The sequence below is a fragment of the Phalangium opilio genome, unplaced genomic scaffold (assembly GCF_054372755.1).
Source record: "Phalangium opilio isolate 3A_F unplaced genomic scaffold, DU_Popi_V2 ptg000079l_1, whole genome shotgun sequence".
NCBI lineage: Eukaryota > Metazoa > Arthropoda > Arachnida > Opiliones > Phalangiidae > Phalangium > Phalangium opilio.
In genome coordinates this window covers 154,645-176,454 of record NW_028324187.1, presented here as the reverse complement: position 1 = coordinate 176,454, position 21,810 = coordinate 154,645, and the positions used below count along the sequence as shown (strand labels likewise).

General features: G+C 37.4%; 2 protein-coding genes across 5 annotated transcripts in view; one reads left to right on the top strand and one right to left on the bottom strand.

The window, feature by feature from the left end:
- Window positions 1-21,810, bottom strand: part of Las (lipoyl synthase, mitochondrial) — a 73,435-nt gene that overhangs the window by 4,125 nt on the left and 47,500 nt on the right. Inside the window, exon 1 of one of the 3 annotated variants that reach the window (XM_089845334.1) lies at window positions 19,484-20,409. The exons of the other annotated variants lie outside the window; for them this stretch is intronic. Coding sequence (XP_089701460.1) covers window positions 19,484-19,612 — 129 coding nt within the window. The 5' untranslated portion in view covers window positions 19,613-20,409. Of the gene's footprint in view, window positions 1-19,483; window positions 20,410-21,810 lie in introns of those variants that run through there. 3 annotated transcript variants of the gene reach the window in all.
- Window positions 1-21,810, top strand: part of fid (class I SAM-dependent methyltransferase fire dancer) — a 42,976-nt gene that overhangs the window by 1,280 nt on the left and 19,886 nt on the right. The gene's annotated exons all lie outside the window — the stretch shown is intronic.

Sequence of the window (21,810 nt, the reverse complement as noted above, 5' to 3'; positions counted from 1 at the left end):
CCTTCCTTTTCTTTTTCTCAATATCTTTTCGACACCACTAAGATTGAAAGATTGTAGGGCTCATGGGCACACAAGCAGAAAAACGTCTATTGAAAACGCCGAGAGGTAGGGACAGAAATAGATTAATCAGAAGTTGTAAGTCAACAAATGGAACTTTGCCACTTTAACGTATCAATCGTGGATCAATCATAACTTCGGGGGAATATATTTCTGCTTTAGATAAACGCTGAACTATTTTACGCCTCGCAATGTGTACTTGCCTTTTGCTTGCCATAGCTAAGAAGCAAAAGATTATGGAATTGGAAACATTTTTCTTCGGAATAAAGAGTCACCGCTTTTCTATGAAGGATTTACGCGTCGGTCTCTATTTTTTTTTCTTTTTTCGTGTTTGAAAGAAATGACTGTTATTTAAAATATCGACAAATAGCCAACCATTCATCCCCAAAGGCGTGAAGAGTTGCCGGTTGCCACACACGCTATCTGTATACAGTATAGAAAAGGAATATTACAGATTCATCCGGTCTGCCAGATATAGTACAGATGTATGGATAATTAACGTAGTTGAATTTAACATTAACACTTCAGGCATTTTTAAAGACACTAAAAATACTAGTAATAAATGCGTCTAGCCTAAATGTCTTAAGATAGTATAGACCAGTCACCGTCCGTATCTCTCAAGCCAAAATACTGGCCAAAAAATCGTTTGAAAAGTGTGCCAAATGCCAAACATTTTTATTCTTTTTTTAAGAAAGGTGGATATTTTATTTCTTTTCGCCTTTTTGGAGAAAGGATGAAAAAGAGGGGCTAAAGATTTGAGAAAAGGGGGTCTTTTCGGTCATTATGGGCGGGCGTAGGTCATGGAATGCTATTTCAACCCTTCAACTAGAACTATGATAGAAAACAGAGTAAGGAATAGAAAGCTCCCATTTGAAGAATAGATAGTTTTCACACATGGAGGATTCATACCATTTACACCAGGAGGCCGGGCTACCTGGAGGACAAAAACCCGTCTGCTTTTGTCCTTAATGTAGCCTGGCCTCCTGGTGTAAATGGTATGAATCCTCCATGTGTGAAAACTATCTATAGGTTCTAAATAAGAGGGGAACATTTAATAAAAGACAGTTTTCTACTCCTCATTCAATTTTCTTCTTAGCTATCCTCTTCGGTCTCTTCAATGCCTCTCACTTTCAGTCTTCCATTTTTTATTATTCCTCCGAGTGCATGCCACGCCACCAGCCAGAAGCCTGATCGATTCCAAAGCCTTTAATAGGAGCTCGCGCCAGTTGGCGAGGGAAAAAAAAAGGTATAAGGTCCTCTGTCCTTTGGTGGGAAAGGGACAATCTTCATTACCGCCAGTTTCCATTCAACTCCTTCGAAGTGCCATGCACAACCGAGAATGCCAAACGCTTTAACTTCCCAAGATGTTTTATATTAGGCTTAGTTAAACGTGACCCGAGTCAATATACAAACAGGCGCGAAGAAAGCGCGGGAAAATGCAAAAGAGGTCAGAAGTTCAAAAGTATTCCGTTGCCTCCAGTAATACAAAGTTTGCGAATAGTGATAAAATGGGTTAACCTTAAATTTCTTGGTTCAATTCAGTTCAAACCAAAGATAAACAATCTTTCCCTTCTAACCCAGATAGAGAATGAGGCCTCCTAATTTTGGTATTATAACCCAGACGCCAGTATGGTTTTATTACCCAAATTCAGTGTGGTTATACCACCAAGAAGTGATATTTATTAGGGAGAAGGTATAAATTCGCCGCATTTCCAGCTTTATCTCCAGTCCAAACGTATAGTAGGACCGGAGTTAATCCCCGCCTCTAATTGAAAACTCACGTCAGCACGATGCGAATGACGAAAATTACGTATTTTCCGACTGAGGAGAGGCGATATAGCCCGGCCTCCTTTTACGTCCCCCCTTGTATTTTGAAAGTGGGACTGGGAGTATGGCGCGCAAATACTTAGGCCTAATACCTTCTTCCTAAAAAACTAGATATCACTTCTTGATACCACCAAGAAATGGCAGTATTTTCGCATAATATTCCAAGACCCTCAGACTGGGATGAATTTGGCGTTCTTTGTTGCATTGGGACCGACAGAGCGTGTGGGGTGGCAGTCAGGGCTTCAACGAGAATTATATTAGCTTTACGCGCCACTAAGCTACACTGTTTTATGAGGGTTGTATCTTTATTAAGGCCTTATTTATCGTGGGGTGAAGGACGAGCCAAAATACTTCGTCTTCTTCTTTGCCTGTAGTTAAGGGAATCCTGCACGTGAAACAAACCACAGAGATAGAGCTATAGAGTTCCACGAATAACGCGCTAAGATTACTATCACGTGGGATTTCACCCCTTGGATAAGACACACACAGAGAGAGAAGAGCGAAAGAAAAGAAAACGTTGCAGTAAAAAGATCTAGGAAGATAAAATATATGACTCTAATACCAAACGAGTAGTTTGGGGGTTCTGCGGGTCCCTGAACACTTGTTCTTCAATTTCTTTAGCTTGCCCGGGTAACAAAATGAAAAATGGTCAAACTCCAGATACCCTGGATTTACTTTCTACACCCTTTGGGTACTTGGCTTAGGATTTTCCATGAGTTTCCAGGGGAAATTTATTTCTTACGTGTATTGTTAGGTTAAAGTACAGAGGCTAAAGTGTCAATTCGGAGAAATATATCAATTGGGATTTACAAATATATTTATCTCAAAATAAAACGAAAAAAATCCTCTATGACTCTAAACATTTCCTAGTCGATCCTACCAACTTTTTAAATCCTTAGGATGTAATTTAACACTAAAAGCCCCCCCCCCTGGAAAAGTTGTAGGTACTATTAAAAAAAGACCAATTTCTTAAAAATTTCAAAAGTTTTCAGATAAAAGGGAATTCGACTAAACTTAGATTTAACAATTTCTTATTTTTTAATCTTAATGTTGGAAGAGTAGAGGCTATAATTACATTAACGCCTTTTACAGGATATTAAACGTCTTGTACTCTCTCTCGAAAATAAGATAAACCTTTATTCTACGTAATGTTTTAAAGAAAGTATAACGAAAGTATGTTAACATAATGTTATGACTCAAAAACTGTAGTAAGGGTAGTCTGTAGACATTAATAATAATTGAGCGTGAAAACTTCGTGTTTAACTTACTAATCTAATTTAGTCTCGAATTTGATATATTTCCTTGAAAATTTCTTAAAAAAGTTCAGTTTTTACTTCAGAGATAATGAATTTATTCCTGTCGAAAGATCAAGAAAAAAAACTCGTAAAATATAAAATATAAAAAATAAAATTGATAAAAACGCGAAAAATTTCGTTTAATTTAATTTTTTTTCGTGCCTCTTTTTCAAATAAAGAAAAAAAAACTACTAAGAACATATATATTTTTTTCACCAATTCTGACAACTCCAAATTCTTCCCAATACCGTCAGAAAATTTTCTATCTTTTTATTTCTGTTCATATATATATTATTTTTTTCTGTTGATTTTCTTTGGCGAAGCTTACTTCCACCAAAGGACTTATCCCACCAAGTAAAAAATACTTCTTCCAAATTCGATATATTTATAGCCGACATTGCTAAGTTATAGCTTATAAATAACAAGCTCGTAAAAGGACATATTGTTTCGGATTCTCCGAGTAATAATTTAGATTTGGTGGATAATTTTTAGCTGTGGAATTAACTATTAATTACAGTGTTGGCGCGGATGGTTTGGAAAATTACACGCCTTTTCCAAGGTCTCCCTGACCGTCTAAAGTCATTTTCCCTCACCAATTTTAATTGTACAAAAGTCCGAATATTGTAATTAAAAATGGCTATGCATCAACATGGACGAACAATAACAATACCAAAATTCCATGATATTAGCATAAGTTCATAAGATGTGTTCCTTCTATAAGTTTGTCACTGGTTACAAACTGCCACTGGAGCTTGTCTGGAAGTGACGTAGGTCATAGATTCGAGGTAAAGTGACGCCTGGTGACTGGGGCGATGTCAAAGGCTTAGTAATGCAGACTAAATAGGAAGCAGGACTACAAAATTAACCAAGTATACGACTTCAATTCTCGCTTGTTGTTCTCGAACTAGCTCCCAGTAAGTCTCTAGCATTACGAAGTATCATACTTATGGAACATATCTTATAAACTTATGATAATTTAAAATTCACTGACTTTATATACACATTTTCATCAAAAACCCCCTGATTTTTACATGTACTACATACTAGTTGTATTAAGTTATTAACCAGCCCCGATTTTCGGTAGATTGCCAACTGCTCCTGAATAGGGATAAGTGTAGATTACTACAGGTTCGTTTTATAGAGCTCTATCCCCTTTTAAGGGCCAAACTGGGCCTCTAAATACAGTATAGGCTTTAAGTTCCAAAAACTTTAGAGGATAAACTGAAAAAGGTTTACTATTGGAGAAGCAGAAAAAAAGATCATATATTGACGTGATCTAAGAGTTCTCGCCTTAGGCCTAGTTTCTCGGATGTTTAAAAGAAAAACCTAAGAAAGAAATAAAAACGAGTTGTAAAAAAAAATCTTCCTTTCCTTCAGAAAAAGTGCGCTAAGTTGATTCGAAAATCGAGTCCAAACACTGAAGAAAGAAAAGAAAGGCCTTTTATACCAAGGCCTATAAGATTTCAAAGTTTTTCTGGTGCTGGAGGCTCTATTTGAAGTCCAAATATTTCTATAAGACAAACTAGTGAGGTAAAGTTATAAAGCATCGATTTTAGGGCCAACTTTCGACGGTTATTACTATGATAATTAGTCAAATCTTTGCGGGTGTTATAGAGAAAATTTCCTTCTTTACAATGGTACCAAAAACTTGATTCTACATTATATTGAGTTCAAGCCGGGATAGATTCAATTTTAGAAGTAGGAATGGAGAACAGAGTAATCTGGGCGCGCGTCAAAGCCCCGGACGGACCCCCTTCCCCGGGATGGAGGGGTATGAAAGAAGAGGCGGGTCATAGCGACAGAGGTAAAAAGAAATTACAAATTTTTCGCCGTCCCCGTCAGCAACGTCATCAAAACGTAGTTTAAGTGAACCAATAAAATAATTTAAACTTTTCGTTACGTGTTGGAGGGAGGGGCTCTCTACTGGGCTATGAGTTGGACTGAAGTAAATACTTACCGTTCTCCATTCCTACTTCTAAAATTAAATCTATCCCTGGTTCGAGATAACAGGGTTTTAAACATTGAAACACTTTTACGGTATTGTAATAAATAAAACTGTCCTCTGTTGCCACCAAATACCTCAAAAGGGATCATACCAGAGTAAATGAAGTTTTATAATAAAATACGAAAGATCTAGAAAAACCCAAATTCTAAGATAACGTCTGGAAGGTTACGATTCTGACGGACAGTTCTAGGAAATGGGAATTAAGTCGCGCTGTTTGGAAGGGGAAAAACTTTTTAATGTGACGGAAGGCAGAAAGAGAGAAAAGTGCTGGAAATATTCCCTAATTGACACTCGGACGTTGCCATAACAACGCCGTTAGAAAATTGCCCATCAAACACCTTATACCGCAGCCATACGGAAAATAGCGGCGCGCGCCCAAACCCCATTTAAGGCTACAGTATAAGCTTAGGGGAGCCCAAATAGGTAAAATTGGGTTTTAACCTTACCCTACCCCGGGAATCCCTTAATATGAAAGACATCCATAAATTAAAGTAACATTTCGGGGTGTTTGTTCTGATGAGCATGAGTCTGCCTTGGCCCCGAAAACAATTAAGGATATAGTTACACATGCGCAGTAATTATCTTTTCTTTACCAGTGTACACCCATTTAACAGTACTTAAACTTACGCTAGATAAGGGTTCAATAACGTTCTTGAATTCTAAACTATCAAGAAGTGATATCTAGTTTATTAGGGAGAATGTATAAATTCGCCACATTTCCAGCTTCATCTGCAGTCCAAACGTATAGTAGGTCCGGAGTTAATCCCCGCCCCTAAATTACAACCAGCATCTCATTGGTTCTTGAAAACTCACGTCAGCACGACGCGAATGGCGAAAATTACGTATTTTCCGACTGAGGAGAGGCGAAATAGCCCGGCCTCCTTTTACGTCCCCCTTGTATTTTGAAAGGGGGACTGGGACTATGGCGTGCGAATATTAAGGCATCTTATAGTATTCTCCCTAATAAACTAGATATCACTTCTTGAAACTATTAAAGGCTACTCCACATGTGTCATTATTTCCTTTTTTTAAGGGGCTAATCAATGTTTAGTAGCACATATCTCCACAACTAAATGTTGTAGACCCCATGTTCCGTGACACTTTTCACTCAGTTTAACCCTAGCAGCATACCCTTTAATTTATGTCAGACTTATTAGAAAAACAATGCATACTTTCATTTATAAACTTCTGATAAAATGACCTAGCCGCGGGATAAAAGTCATGCAATAAACTTGTTATCGTAAACTGAAAGGAATAACGCTGTATCAAAACCTCTTTCCTTATCTGGTGTATATACCGCTGCTTCGTTCTAGGATATTTTAATATTTAAAAGAATATATACATATTTTCTTTTTCCTACCACTGCCAGAAGTGAAATTTTTATGACCAAGTATACTGACTGCCTCGCGTTGTAATTTACTTTTGCACGTAAAATGCATAATGATAATAATAATAATAATGGTTGCAATAACTCTTAACTTCGTGTTCATAAACTTCAGTTATACTTTCAAGATTACATTAAAATTATTATATATGGATGATAATAACGTCTCCACAGTTATTAAATTAGTTTAGAAGAAAGTTAGTTAAATCAGAAGTATGATTTACTTCTCTTCGAGAGAAGTGTACTTACCACAAAGCGTGGTAATTGTAACATGATTCTTCCCAACATCATCTAAACATTTGGAGTGGTCAAGGTTACTGAACCGAATCACATACGCAATAAATAGTTCCCTCATCTTTACTCTATCAGCGTTGCTTAACTATTTGCCAAGGCGCATGCGCTTGTGGACTTATGTCCCACGTCAACAAGACAATCAAGGTTTGTGGGTTGATTGCTGAGGATTTAGTAAATACCAAACAGTTATAAAACTCACCCCAAGGTGCGATGCCCATCTGAATTAAGTTTGATGAGCGGGAGAGCAAACTAAAAGGACCATGAGCCTGGGAAGAATCATATTACATAACTGAAGCATGAAGAGGATACAGAGTGGCATCCTTCTTCTATTACCCCCTTCTGATTAAATTTATAGAGAAAAGTTTCTGGCGCATCTTGAGCAACACCTCACTATTTTCAAAGGTTAGAATTCAATTTGAGCCCAATTTTAGGAGATTTTCCTGTACTAGGTCATTAAGGGAATACACCTAGCTCGTTAATTTTGTTAAATTTTCGTATTACCCGCCGAACAGCCCAGGAGAAAGATAGAAAAATGTGTAAGAATCGATCCTTAATTTTCTCAAAATCAGTTCTCGGTTTTCGCTAAGACTTGGTTGGGTTCTCTCGGTTTTCGAAAACTATGCATTAACTAACTTCCATCTCGATCCTTTCTGCTTACTTTATTAAAGTCTCTCTTAACGTTATAATTAAGTTTAGAAAAGAATGGAGAGGGAGAAGAATCTCAGAGTTTACTTAGGTTTAATGGATGTTGTCTTTGAACGGAAATTGAAGTAATTAAATTTTATAATTTTTCAAAATTAGAAGGGAGAGAGAGAGAGAGGAGAGAGAGGGAATTTTGATTAAATTAAGCGTATAAAGTAATTAGACTTTGTTTGAAGTACAATACCAATCAAATTTAACGGTAGTTAATTACTTAATTTCACTAAATGGGATGAAGGAAACCTTTAAAGTCAATTATAAATTACGACTTCCGATATAAATGGCTTAATAATGAAGATGAGAGGTATTACGTGATGTCATCGAACCACCAAAATAAGTTAAAATGGTTAATATTATAAAATTAATCATGCACCAGGTATAAATAAGTAGCAGTAAAAAAAAACAGTTTTTTTCTGTATTTCGGGAACAAAATAACTCGAATAGGCTGTAAACATAGAGAACATCTGAACTTTATATCAGATTGCACAATATCTTTTTACAATATCAAGAAAGAAAGAAAGAAAGAAAGAAGAAAAAATAAACAACAAGGAAAGAGTAGCGACGACCCCCTTTCGTCGAAGTACAACAAGATTTTATATAGATGTCAACAACTCATAACCGTATCCATTTGGAATGTGTCCCTGGTTGGGCTATCTTCAATTAAGCCCTTTATCTAGGAAATTCAATCAAGAAACGCACGGTCGGTCTGGTCGTGCAATGCCAGGCCCATGCATTGCAGCCAGAGAAAAGAAAATAGAAAATTCTCATGAAGACAAGCTAAAAGTCGACCGTCTCTGTCTGGTGGCTCGCTAAATAAGTTTCATCGGGGAGATTCTGTAAATGGAGTAGATCTTTCTGTAAATCATGGAGTAGATCTTTCTGTAAATCATGGAGTAGATCTTTCTGTAAATCATGGAGTAGATCTTTCTGTAAATCATGGAGTAGATCTTTCTGTAAATCGTGGAGTAGATCTTTCTGTAAATCGTGGAGTAGATCTTTCTGTAAATCGTGGAGTAGATCTTTCTGCAAATCGTGGAGTAGATCTTTCTGCAAATCGTGGAGTAGATCTTTCTGCAAATCGTGGAGTAGATCTTTCTGCAAATCGTGGAGTAGATCTTTCTGCAAATCGTGGAGTAGATCTTTCTGCAAATCGTGGAGTAGATCTTTCTGCAAATCGTGGAGTAGATCTTTCTGCAAATCGTGGAGTAGATCTTTCTGCAAATCGTGGAGTAGATCTTTCTGCAAATCGTGGAGTAGATCTTTCTGCAAATCGTGGAGTAGATCTTTCTGCAAATCGTGGAGTAGATCTTTCTGCAAATCATGGAGTAGATCTTTCTGCAAATCATGGAGTAGATCTTTCTGCAAATCATGGAGTAGATCTTTCTGCAAATCATGGAGTAGATCTTTCTGCAAATCATGGAGTAGATCTTTCTGCAAATCATGGAGTAGATCTTTCTGCAAATCATGGAGTAGATCTTTCTGCAAATCATGGAGTAGATCTTTCTGCAAATCATGGAGTAGATCTTTCTGCAAATCATGGGGTAGATTTTTCTGCAAATCATGGGGTAGAATTTTCTGCAAATCATGGAGCAGATCTCTCTATAAATGGAGCAGGTCTCTCTATAAATGGAGCAGGTCTCTCTATAAATGGAGCAGGTCTCTCTATAAATGGAGCAGATCTCTCTATAAATGGAGCAGATCTCTCTATAAATGGAGCAGATCTCTCTGTAAATGGAGCAGATCTCTCTGTAAATGGAGTATATCTCTCTGTAAATGGAGTAGATCTCTCTGTAAATGGAGTAGGAAAAGGCTCTAGCTACTTCTTAAAACCCCAAACCTTCTGCTCCACGTAAGTTTAAATAAAATACAAACGTGTATGGTATTTATGTTTCACTATCCCTTGAACCATCTCATCAACGTCTATATACCTCGCTCTATTCTTCCATCGGTCTGGATTCTTGAAGTTGATATCCTTTGTTCCATAAGACCAATCCTATTCCGAAGCTTTTATTTTTTTTTCATTACGTTTGGATACGTTTATCCAGGGCAGAGCAATGACACAGTTTGAGCCTGGACGATTAGCTTTTTTATCCAAGTTCTTTTTTTCCATCCCGGTACCTCATTTACAAAAGAAAATGAATAGGAAACGAAAGAATAAAAGACAGGGAGAGAAAAAGAAACTATAAGCTATTTTCATCTTCATCTTTTAATAAGTTCTTTTTTTTTTTGCCCATCTCCATCAGTCCCTTGGATCATCCTAGAGGGGTCTTCATTCTAGGTCCGATTTCGTGTGAGGGAAAGTAAAGAGATAATTTCCACTTTGGTTCCTTTCAAGCGTGTTTCAGGCTTGCCCATTGGGACAAAGGATTCATATTAGTTTTAATTTCTCACTTTTTTTGTTACCACGAAAGATAGTTTTTTCCTTTTTATTTCTGGGGGCAGGGAGAAAAGAAGTAAGATGGAGTAGAATTGATGATGGGCGATCTGCTTCAATCAAATGAAAGTCTCCCAGTGTAGCTCGCGCACGCCCCCTACACTTCGGTATAGGCGATTGTTAAGTGCTGCCACATAGCACCAATGCATTTGTATCAGAACTAGCTTCTATTTTTAAGACACAGGGGGCGTTCTTTACGTTTTCATACCGTACGACCCTACCTTAACGCTGAGGATGCTGGGAGGACTTCCTTGTCGTAGATAAGGTTCAAGCCACCATTGTAGAATAATGGCAGTACTACGTAAGCAAACGTCATACCCTTCTATCTCTTAGCTAAGTGTCATCCTCCTACTAGAGCGCGCCCTGAGGGAGGGATACACAGTTTACCCCCTCTCTACCGCCACTAGTCTATAGGTATGGCGATTTCAACTCCATCCCTATCTCCTTCAAGCTGGGGGGTTCCTTTTTCATTGATTCCGTATATTAAATTAAGGCGCAATCTATATGCAATTGCCAAGGCTTAAAAAGAAACTAACCTAATTCCAAATTGAATCAAAATTACGTCACACGCTCCAATTTATCTCCCTTCCCCCTTTAATTACCTATATCCATGTAACAAGAATTACTCGGCTCGGCGGTATGAGTATAGTATCTTGATAACGTCACGGTATATTACCCGGGAACCTTTTTTTCCTAAACCTTAATAATACGCGACGACTCGTTTCCTTCAACGTATTTTCATAATAACGCGATCGTTAATGGGGTCTGTTTTTCTTATAACATGTAACGAAAAATAACAATAATAAAAACCTCAACCAGAATATTTACGGTCCGGTCCAGCCCTCCTCTGCTTTCAACATTAGCTTAAAAAGAAACACGCCAGCCAGGGTTGGTTGTTTGCGGTTGTTTTTTTGTTTTTTTTCAACAACGCTCGTGGTTTTTAGATGAAAGGGGTACGAAAAAAAACACTGATTTTTTTTTTTACCGTGTGTCAACTGCGCTAGCCCCTCCAGCAAAAATGACACCGTTAAACAAGATGCACGAGGAAGATAACACCCACTTATGGTCGGACTAAGTAGGTATGTTTATATTAAGAAAGGTTCGGTCAATCCGCGTCCATCTTGAAAAATGGCGGCCAGTAATGTAAAATAGCCTTTCTAACGGAATAACGTCCTTAATTTTCAACCGATTTTATTAATATTTAGTATATTATACTATATACAGGGTGTTTCTGATTAGTCTGGCATAAATTAAGGGGGATGTGATGTTTTTAGGGCGATTCTGAGTTGAAAATGTAACTTCTTTCTCCATTTTGCCACAATGGACACTGTTTTCGAGTTAAGATTGGTCAAAGTATTTTACGGATGACCCCTTAAATTTAATTAAGAAACTGACTTAGACAGTGATTTCTAATTTAATTAAGGGGTCATCCCTAAAACACTCAAATCATAACTCGAAAACAGTGGCCCAGAACGGAAAAATGGAGATAGAAGTTACACTTTCGACTCAAAATTGTTCAAAGAACATCCCCCTTAATTTATAGTAGACTTATCAGAAACACCCAGTATATTTTAAAGACGGTATTACGCTTTTTGGGGTTGGATGGATACGCAGCCATCTTTTAAAATGGCAGCCAGAATTTTCCTATTTAATAACGTCCTTGAGTTTCTTAACTTTTAAGTATTATTCGTGGAGCGAATATTTTCACACTTGAGGCCTTGGTATCTACAAAAAGCCATCACCTCAATAAACCTAAACACAATTTACGTGAAGCTTAAAAACATACAAGTACACGAAAAATAAACGAAAAAAAAAACCCTCTAATGAAGTTCTTGAATTAATTAATGAAAATGACGCCTACGTTTAAACCTAATTGAACAGAGAACAGTGTACCTACAACGTTGATACAATATCGTATCCTAGCTACTACAATAAAGGCCCTAAAGGATTTAATGAAATTGTTACTCCGTGACTTTCTATTCTACCTACAAGATTATCTCTTGATAGTTAATTATTACTGAGTTTTGTATCAAACCATTAACCAGTGACCTTTAACATTATCTACGTTAGCCAAGCGAAACGAATAGTTAAACTATATGGTCTTTAAACATCAAGCTTGTTATATGTATAACTATCGTGGTAAAAAATGTATCAACCGCGGTTTTCAGTTCAAGTTTGCGGTATTGTTCCGTACTGAGAGTGTATTAACCTTTGGGAACCACCTAGCTAAGTCCGTATTCAAATGTCAATTACATTCAAATAATATTTTAGAATTGCAGCTACATGGTGTATTACGATTAATTACTCGAGTTTTGGAAAGGTAATTACAGATATCATATTCTGAAGTGAGTTACATGTATCTGTTATAGAACCACAGTTACAACATTATAACAGAAGGGGATAATAGAAGAAGGATGACACTCTGTTTTCTCTTAATACTTTAGTTACGTAACATGATTCTTCACTGGCGAGTGAGCCCTTTTTGTTTGCTTACCCGCTCCTAAAACTTCGGATTGGTATCGCACCTTGGGGTGAATTCTATAACTGTTTGGTATGTACTAAATCCTCAGAAAATCTACGCACAAACCTCGATTGTCTTGACTTGAGACAAAAATCCACAAGCGCATGCGCCTTGGCAAACATTTAAGCACTAATAGAGTACTGATGAGGGAACTATTTATCGCGTATGTGATTCGGTTTAAAAATCATGCTCCAAATGTTAATGGATGTTGGGAAGAATCATGTCACAATTACCACGCCCGCTTTGTGGTACACTTCTCTCGAAGAGAAGTATTATATACTTCTGCTAGTAGGTATCATTGGAAAAGGGAGACGTAGAGCTACCACATACTCAAAGGATTTCCTTGTATCTCTTATAAAACCAGCGTTATGATACTCCAAAGTAAAAATAAACGGGTAAACGATTTCACGTGAAAACTAATGCTAAATATTCACTTCTCTTTTAAACGATAAATCCAGGAAGTTGAGTTTGAAATCTTTTGAACCCAAATCCCGCCGTCACCAAACTAAAATTCAAATTCCCCATACACTCTTTCATCAGTTAAATCCTCCAAGGCTTAGCGTTATTCAGTATGGAGAATTTTAGGTCTAAATTTACATTACATTATGTATAGAATATATTTAACGAACCGATTTCTGTAAAATCAAATATGAAAGAGAATCTCCTCGTGGGATTTTTCAAATAAGCGTCTCAATACGTCCTACACGAGCAAACAAACACTGACTAATATAATCCGACTTTAGATCAAGCTGGCCCCTAAGGCTATCTATACAGGGTGTTTCTGATAAGTCTCAAATGTCATACAAGTACTCAGCATCTCCCTTAATTTATGACAGACTTATCAGAAACACCCTGTATACTATACAGCTTTTCAATCTAAAAAATATTCTTCCGCCCACGAATGGCAGAATATGTTAAAATTGCTTTAATGCAGTTCGGAATACACTCTCTTGAGAGTTCTAGGCCTAGGTTAAATAAAAAAGAACAGACTTAAATCAGTAGCGTATGTGTGGGCTTACAATATTACGTAATAAATATTTGATGGAACAGATAAAAAATCGTATAACATGCCTGCCTTTATCTATTTGTATAAAACAAAATTGCTTAGAGAAAAAGTACCATACAGGGTGTTTCTAATAAGTCCGTCATAAATTAAGGGGTATGTTCTTTGGGAGATTTGAGTCGAAAATGTTCTATGATCCCTTAAATGTAATTAAGAAACTGAATTAGACAATGATTGCTAATTTAATTAAGGGGTCATCCCCAAAACAATCAAATCTCAACTCGAAAACAGTGGCCCATAGGGCAAAATGGAGATAGAAGTTACATTTTAGACTAAAATCGCCTATCTCCCTTAAATTATGGCAGACTTATCAGAAACACCCTGTATGCACTCATTTCTATAATACCTACCTACCTAGGAAAGAAGCTTAATATTTGATCTTCTTTTAACGAGATTATAAAATCCCACTAGAACAAACTCAAATTCCCTTGTACAAACAGTTTAAAAATATATTTAGGCCTAATCCCACGTAGAACCGGGGTTTGGAAAAATAGGACAGCTAGTGGTGGGTGGAATCATGAATGAAGAGTTACCACTTAAGTAAAAATTAAGAATAATGGCGGTCGTCTATACCTTTAAAAACAGTTCCCAGGAAACCCTTCAAAAAATTTTAATTCCTCATAGGAAAAATAGGAATTTTCTTTAGGAGTTAAATAATTATATAGGAGAAAAAACTACGTGTTTTCATAGGAAAATATAGGATAATACACGGCAGGTTCAAAAAATAGGTATTATAGGACCGCTCGGCCACCTGGCATGCAGTTTGGTACATCCGCTTTATAAAGTACCATTTCAGAATCAGAAAAGGTGTTAAAGTTAAAGACCCAGGTCGGTCATCTTTAAACTATATAGGGTTCGTAGTTTTATTGGATTGTACATTTTTATTCTCTAGCACTTGAAAAAATTGCATTTCTAAAGGGAAAGTAAAATAATTTCAAGTATTTTTTTACCAAATAAAAAGTTTAAGGTTAAACAAAGGTAAATTGTGGCGTGTCATATGTCCTTTGAACGAGAACCTAGGAAATGGTCCGAATCTACATACGAGGTCCGGGTTTATTTGAATACATTTTCTGTTCTCGAATTCATGACGTTGAGTTCCTTCCCCTTTTTTTCTTATTCCGGACAATGTCCACCCAAATAACTCGAATAAACACAAAGGCGGGGATAAGAGTTACAAGGCATTATTTCTCTAATATTAAACAGCCTTTTTCTTAAACTTCACTACCATTCCCAGTAATCAAGATCATCATGGTGAACGAATAAACTCCACTATACCGTTTACTCTGAGATCCAGGACCAAATCTCTATTACGTTTGGGTAGGGGGTAGGAAAATTGCAATTTCTTGCACGTTTAAAAGGGAATGTTTAGGGTTTTGATAGTAGCTGTCCGGGCTCTCGGTTGGCTGACGTTATACCACAACGAACACGTCAACCCTTGCAAAATGGTCGGTCGAATAGAGAGATGGGTATGGGGTATACTTTTCGCCCGAATCTCCTATGAAATACAGTTCTCTGAATCGGAAAATTTGTTGGGAATTTTATAAAGGAGCCTTATTGCCATTCAAAACACGCTTTTTTACTGTCGACTTTCACTAGAAATCGTTAAGATTTTGCCTAAATTTGCTCCAAGAATATTTTTTACGTTCCATGGAAACTCCTGTTTATATCGAGATAAACTTTACATAATCCTTCCTTTTATGATTCCTTCCTACCACCAATATATAGTTTTCAGACTTGGAGGATTGATACCATTTACACCAGGAGGTCAGGCTATTATAGGTGGACAAAGTGCAGTGTACCAAGTAGCTTGGACTCCTGGTGTAAATGATTTCATCAATCCTTCCTTTCATGATTCCTTCTTACCACCAATGCATAGTTTTCAGACAAGGAGGTTTCATACCATTTACACCAGGAGGCCAGGCTATAGCGGACAAAGTGCAGTATACCAAGTAGCTTGGACTCCTGGTGTAAATGGTTATGATTCCTTCTTACCACCGATACATAGGTTTCAGACAAGGAGGATTGATACCATTTACAACAGGAGGCCAGGGTATTAGGCTGACAAAGTGCAGTATACCAAGTAGCTTGGCCTCCTGGTGTAAATGGTTTCATCAATCCTCCTTGTCTGAAAACTATGCATACACCATCGTGGGTCTCCATGAGCTCGTAACCTTTGCAGTATGTCCTTTTAAGGTTGCCAAACAATGAATACTGTGAAAATACATGATGCAAATAATATCTTTGAATGTTCTCAGGTTCTTTATGGGTTCTGGCTGGATTCGAGGCAAAGGTAGCACTTGCGTAATTATTTTAAAAGGAAAATATATTCAAATTAGACAGAATATTCACGTCCCCAAAAACAAATACTCAGATTTCCGCAGTGAAATCTTGTTTCTTTTTTAGGTCTCAGTTTTCTAATAACTCTTTTTTTGGCTAGGTTTAATCATAAGATCATAAGATATGTTCACCATAAGTTTGTCACTGGTTCCAAACTGGAGCTTGTCATGAAGTGACGTATGGTCGTAGATTCGAGGTAAAGCGACGCCTGGTGAGGCGCGGTCAAAGGTTTAGTACAGACTAAATAGGAAGATGCAAAATTAACCACCGAGTGTAGGACCTTAATTCTCGCTTGTCGTTCCAGAACTAGCTCGAACTGTAAGTCCCTAGCATTACGAACTTGTATAGGAAGTGTCGTCATACTTATGGAACATATCTTATAAACTTATGACATTAGGCTTGGGCAAAAAAAGCCTCGTTTTCATTTCTAGCTAGACCGAATAAAAAAAAAGAAAAAATGTCGTCTCTCTCGCACCGGTGAATTCATTTTGTAACTAGAAATTAGCAGACGCAATCAATCCTCGAGGGAATTTGAACTAGGTTTTCCAGACTTATTATAGGGATTTGGATAAGTTTCATCACCGCGCTCTAGCGTTAAATTTCTCTTTTAACGACAAAAATGAAAATAATGGAGTTTCCATGTTATTGGCTCTGGCTGGCAAGGTGAAATTAAGAGGATTTAACCTTTGTCAGACCTAATAAAAATTATTTCCCATTTATAAATAAAAACAAATTAGTATTTGGGATTTGTTTGGGACCTTTCAGTCGCGAAAACCTAAATACAATTGATTGTAAAGATAATCCAGGATTCGGAGAAAATTTTTATATTGAAAATCCCTGACCTTTGCAGCTTATTTATGACGAAATTTTACCAATATCCCCGAGTCCTGACCATTTCAAGGTGTTTACCAGAGCCCACTTCATAATTATACCTGGGCCCATATTTAGCATTGCTTGAAGCAATCATGGTTTGATATACCAAACGAAATCCCTGACCAAACTTTAAATCCCTGACTCCCCACGCCCCAATTTCCTAAATCAAATCCCTGACTTATCAAGGTTAAGTACGAACCCTGTAATCTGGCTTAATCGAATTAATCTCTTTACGGTTTTATTGCTATGGCCCACAAAAAAGTCCTGCATGGGCACCGGTTGCATTTGCGCTTGCGCATTATATCTAAAATTCCAATATAAAAGCCGCAGAGAGGCATTTGATGGCCCTGAACCCCTAGATGCTATTAGCTGGAAATATCCAATCTTCGTAATACGGAGTGTTTCGGATAAGTCTACCATCAATATAATTGCGTTCTTTGGGCACAGAAATGAGTGGAAAGTTCATGTCAAAGAACATGGGGGCCTACAATATTTAGTTATTATAGAGATAATTGCTCCCCAACATTGATTGGCCCCTAAAACAATAGCCACATCAGGGATAGATTTAATTTTAAAAGTAGGAATGGAGAACAGAGTAATCTGGGGGCGCGTCAAAGTCCCGGGACGGGGGGGGAGTATGAAAGAAGAGGCGGGTCTTAGCGACAGAGGTAAAAAGTAATTAGGCATTTTTCGCCGTCCCCGTCAGCAACGCCATCAAAGCGCAATTTAAGTGAGCCAATAAGATAATTTAAACTTTTCGTTACGTGTTGGAGGTAGAGGCTCTATACTGGGCTGAAGTAAATACTAACCGTTCTCCATTCCTACTTCGAAAATTAAATCTATCCCTGGCCACAGCTTTACTTTAGCAGCTTGGGCACACTTCTACATATTTAATAGTTTACTTTTGCTAGATAAAGGTTCAATAACGAGATTAGATTGAATGAAGACTACTGAATACTAAGTTAATCCAAGTATAAAGCAAATGAATAAATATCGTGAATTCATTTTATATTTCATGATATACCGTTAAAATAAGCGTGATTTGCATAACAAAATCCTTAATACCTAAAATTTAAGATTTATAAACACTGTTGACCCCTTTTCCAGACTCCATTTTCTTGAAGAAAAAGGAGAAAAAAAAACTTAATAAGAATATTCTAAAAGTCAAACAACTTTAACTCAAGAAAAACATTTCCTAAATATAACAAATATGCAAATTTTTCTACTGCGGATTTGACTGCCTTAATAAAGGTTTCGTTTCAATTCTCAAATCTGAGAAGTTATGAAATAATACCAATGTTTTAAGTTTTTAAAGGTAACATAACATTATACCTTACATAAAACTGTTTTTTCCTAATTATAAAAGGAAAAATATCATAAAAAAACGATATCTTATTACAAAATAATTAGCATTTAATTAGTCTTAAAAACAAGGAATACTGTGTCGCCAGTGGTTTAGTGGCGTCTGCTAGCCAGAACCTCTTACCCCTACGGGATTGGCTGAATACTCATAGGCTAAGAGAGGTATAGTGTGTAGAAACGGGATCTTTTCCTTTAAATTAAAAACCACACTTTTCTCTACCAGGAATTTATTACTTTAATAACTTCGAGGTTATCCATTTCTCTTAAAGAATAAGAAGGATGGGATTTTCAAAGAATTCTATGAATGTTTAAAAAGAGAGGCCAAGGCTTAGGTGAGTGAAGAAAAGAGAAATGGTATATAGGGGAGAAGGGGCCGAAGATCTCCGGTAGTTTGCACCACTTCTTCTTCCGAAAACTCTTCAAAAGATTAGCCCCCGGTTTTAAAAATGCATACTCACGCGATACCGCTATCTAGTTTACCCCCCCCCCCTTTGGCCTCCGGAAACATCCAATAAAAACGTACAAGGCTTTCCTTAATGTTTAAACAAAAGAAGCTAGGATCACCGATAGGCCCCACCAAATCAAATGTCCCTAAAGCCTAATACTGGGGAATTAAAACAATCTTTGTTTAAACTATAATCCAGTCGTGTCTCCAGGTAATAAATTATGGGACTAGATACGAATCAGAGATAAAGTCTAACCATCCCATAAGGTTATCAGAGTCTTCCCCCTAAGTAGGGCCCGGGTCTTATCTCCCTCCAATAAGCATTAATGCAGACTTATGGACCCATTCATTTTATACCTACCTTCCATCGCGCATGGTCCGTTTTTATATTAACTGAACATACGTTGTATAGTTAGGTTGTCGTATGGCTTAACCGCGTCTTGGGGCTTTATTTTTGTAGAAAGAAAGAAAACAAGAATGATAACGCCAAGATAACCTCAAACCACGAAGGGATACTCTTATCTTTCATACATTCTTTTTGGATACAGAACAAAGTAAGGGAAAGGTCTGGGATATTGGTTACAATATAAGTTCTTCAGATATGTTCCTACCATAAGTTTGCCACTGGTTACAAACTGGAGTTTGTCATGAATTGATTGAGGTAGGTCATAGATTCGAGGTAAAGCGACGCCTGGTGAGGCGCTGTCAAGGCTTAGTACAGACTAAATACTAGACTAGATGGAAGTCCTGCAAAATTAACCACCGAGTGTAGGACTTGAATCCTCGCTTGTCGTTCTCGAACTAGCTCGAGCTGTAAGTCTGTAGCATTACGAAGTGCAGGTAGTGTCGTCATACTTATGGAACATATCTTATAAACTTATGCTTACGCTTATTGTTTCTAGACGGCGAAGTGAGAAAAAGTGAAAACTACTCCGGTCTTTGAGCCAATCAGAACTTGCAATCCGTGTAGAAACGGATTCAACAAAATTAGAGTAAGACTCTTGGATCTTCTTCATCTATAGGAGGAAGTTAATAAAGACTTTGCGGTTGAACGAGCAAGGATTCAACCACGCGAAGAGGGTTCAAACCCTTTACTTCCTCAGACACTAAAAGAGCGAAGAGTGAGGGAGAGAGAGGAAGTTTCTTACTATAGCATAATAGTTTTTCTTCTATCCGAGTTCGCTTCCCAACAGTAACCCTTGGTGATGGACAAGCCGCTTTACTCTAATGGACCTTCTTTTTTTCTGTCTCTCTTTTCACACAGTTATTAAAACCGAAGTTGACAAAAGCTTTTGAAGTCAATATTTGAGCGGTGCTACCAAGGAAAATTGTTTGAGCAAGAGTCAGGGGTTATTTTAAGAGCTTTTGTTAGATTTCCGGATGATTTTTAGAAATTTTAGTTGATAGGTTTATACATATAACGTAGTTTGAGAAGTCGTCAAGAGAAAAAAATTGGTTTTAAATTTTATAAACAAGTTTTTATGGGTTCGATGATGGATTAAATTTTATAAGAAGGTCGCCCATTATGATTACCACTCCAACGAGGGGACGTACTTCTTTTCTCCCTCCATGGCTTATTATGGTCAGGGATAGATTTAATTTTAGAAGTAGGAATGGAGAACGGTTAGTATTTACTTCAGTCCGACTCATAGCCCAGTATAGAGCCCTCCCTCCAACACGTAACGAAAAGTTTAAATTATCTTATTGGCTCACTTAATCTACGTTTTGATGACGTTGCTGACGGGGACGGCGAAAAATACATAATTCCTTTTTACCTCTGTCGCTATGACCCGCCTCTTCTTTCATACCCCCCGTCGCGTGGAAGGGGGTCCGGGACTTTGACACGCGCCCACATTTCTGTTCTCCATTCCTACTTCTAAAATTAAATCTATCCCTGTTATGGTACATTATTCAGGGTTCATACAACTTTTGGTATTAAACCGATTTCCCTGAGTTTTCCATGCAGGCTTGTATGAACTCTGTTATTCCCGTTGAAGGGCTCTATGGTTTATGGTTTGAATATACCATATGTTTCAAAATAGTGGTCAGAAAACTAACCAAAGAAACGCCTATCCATTTGCTATGGCTATACTGTAGTTTGTTTGCATAATCTTAACCCCTATGAAGGTACTAAAAGAAAATACGCATTCGTTTGACGTCAAGGTAGAAGATCCAATATACTTTCCATCCATTGGTTTTTGGATGTATATATACACATCCAATTTTCCGGGGCACGCACATCATTCGTTCGGTTTTCCAAAAACGAAAATAACCACCGAGAAACAGTATATAAGCGACTAAAATACGTTTTGCGCAGTCAGAGACGGTAAATCCTTTCTGTAAACACCAGAAAATCAGATGCAAGGAACTATATTCCTAAATCTATACCGATCTTTCGGCAATATAAATCCTTTTCGAGTTCTGTATAAGCAGAAATACTGTATAACAAATGTAAAGGGTTAGGAAAACATCACCAAGGCCTAGTAGCTACAGAGCTTTGTTCCATGGGTCGGTCAGGATAAATAAATTATAAAATTTCAATCTTATACTGCATAGTTAAATCTAGAAGTCATATCTAGTTTATTAGGGAGCAGGTATAAATTCGCCATATTTCCAGCTTTATCTCCAGTCCAAACGTATAGTAGGTACGGAGTTAATCCCCGCCTCTAAATTACATCCAGCATCTCATTGGTTCTTGAAAACTCACGTCAGCGCGACGCGAATAACGAAAATTACGTATTTTCCGACTGAGGAGAGGCTGCGAAATAGCCCGGCCTCCTTTTACGTCCCCCTTGTATTTTGAAAGGGGGACTGGGACTATGGCGCGCGAATACTTAGGCATCTTAGACCTTCTCCATATCACTTCTTGGTTAAATCCTTATATCCCGCTGAACAATATGGTATCTACTTCCGCCCAGAAAACGGAAACGTTGTTAAAAATAAAAGAAAGTATTAGACCTATACCCTGGTCGTATATAAAAACAACGCGACGAATTTATTGAACCAGGGATTTTCTACTTTCTATTTTTTTCTTATTTTTTGTTCTTTTCTGGTTTCTCGCGCTAAAATCTGGTCACGTGTTTCAATTCAAAAGAGTTTGCAATGCGGCAAAAGCTTCAAGAAGTGGGGATTACTTAAGGTTTAAAGCAAACCATTCATGGTTCCCAGTCTTCTACGTCACTGCACTCTTAACTGGGTAAGGTTCTCGTGTACC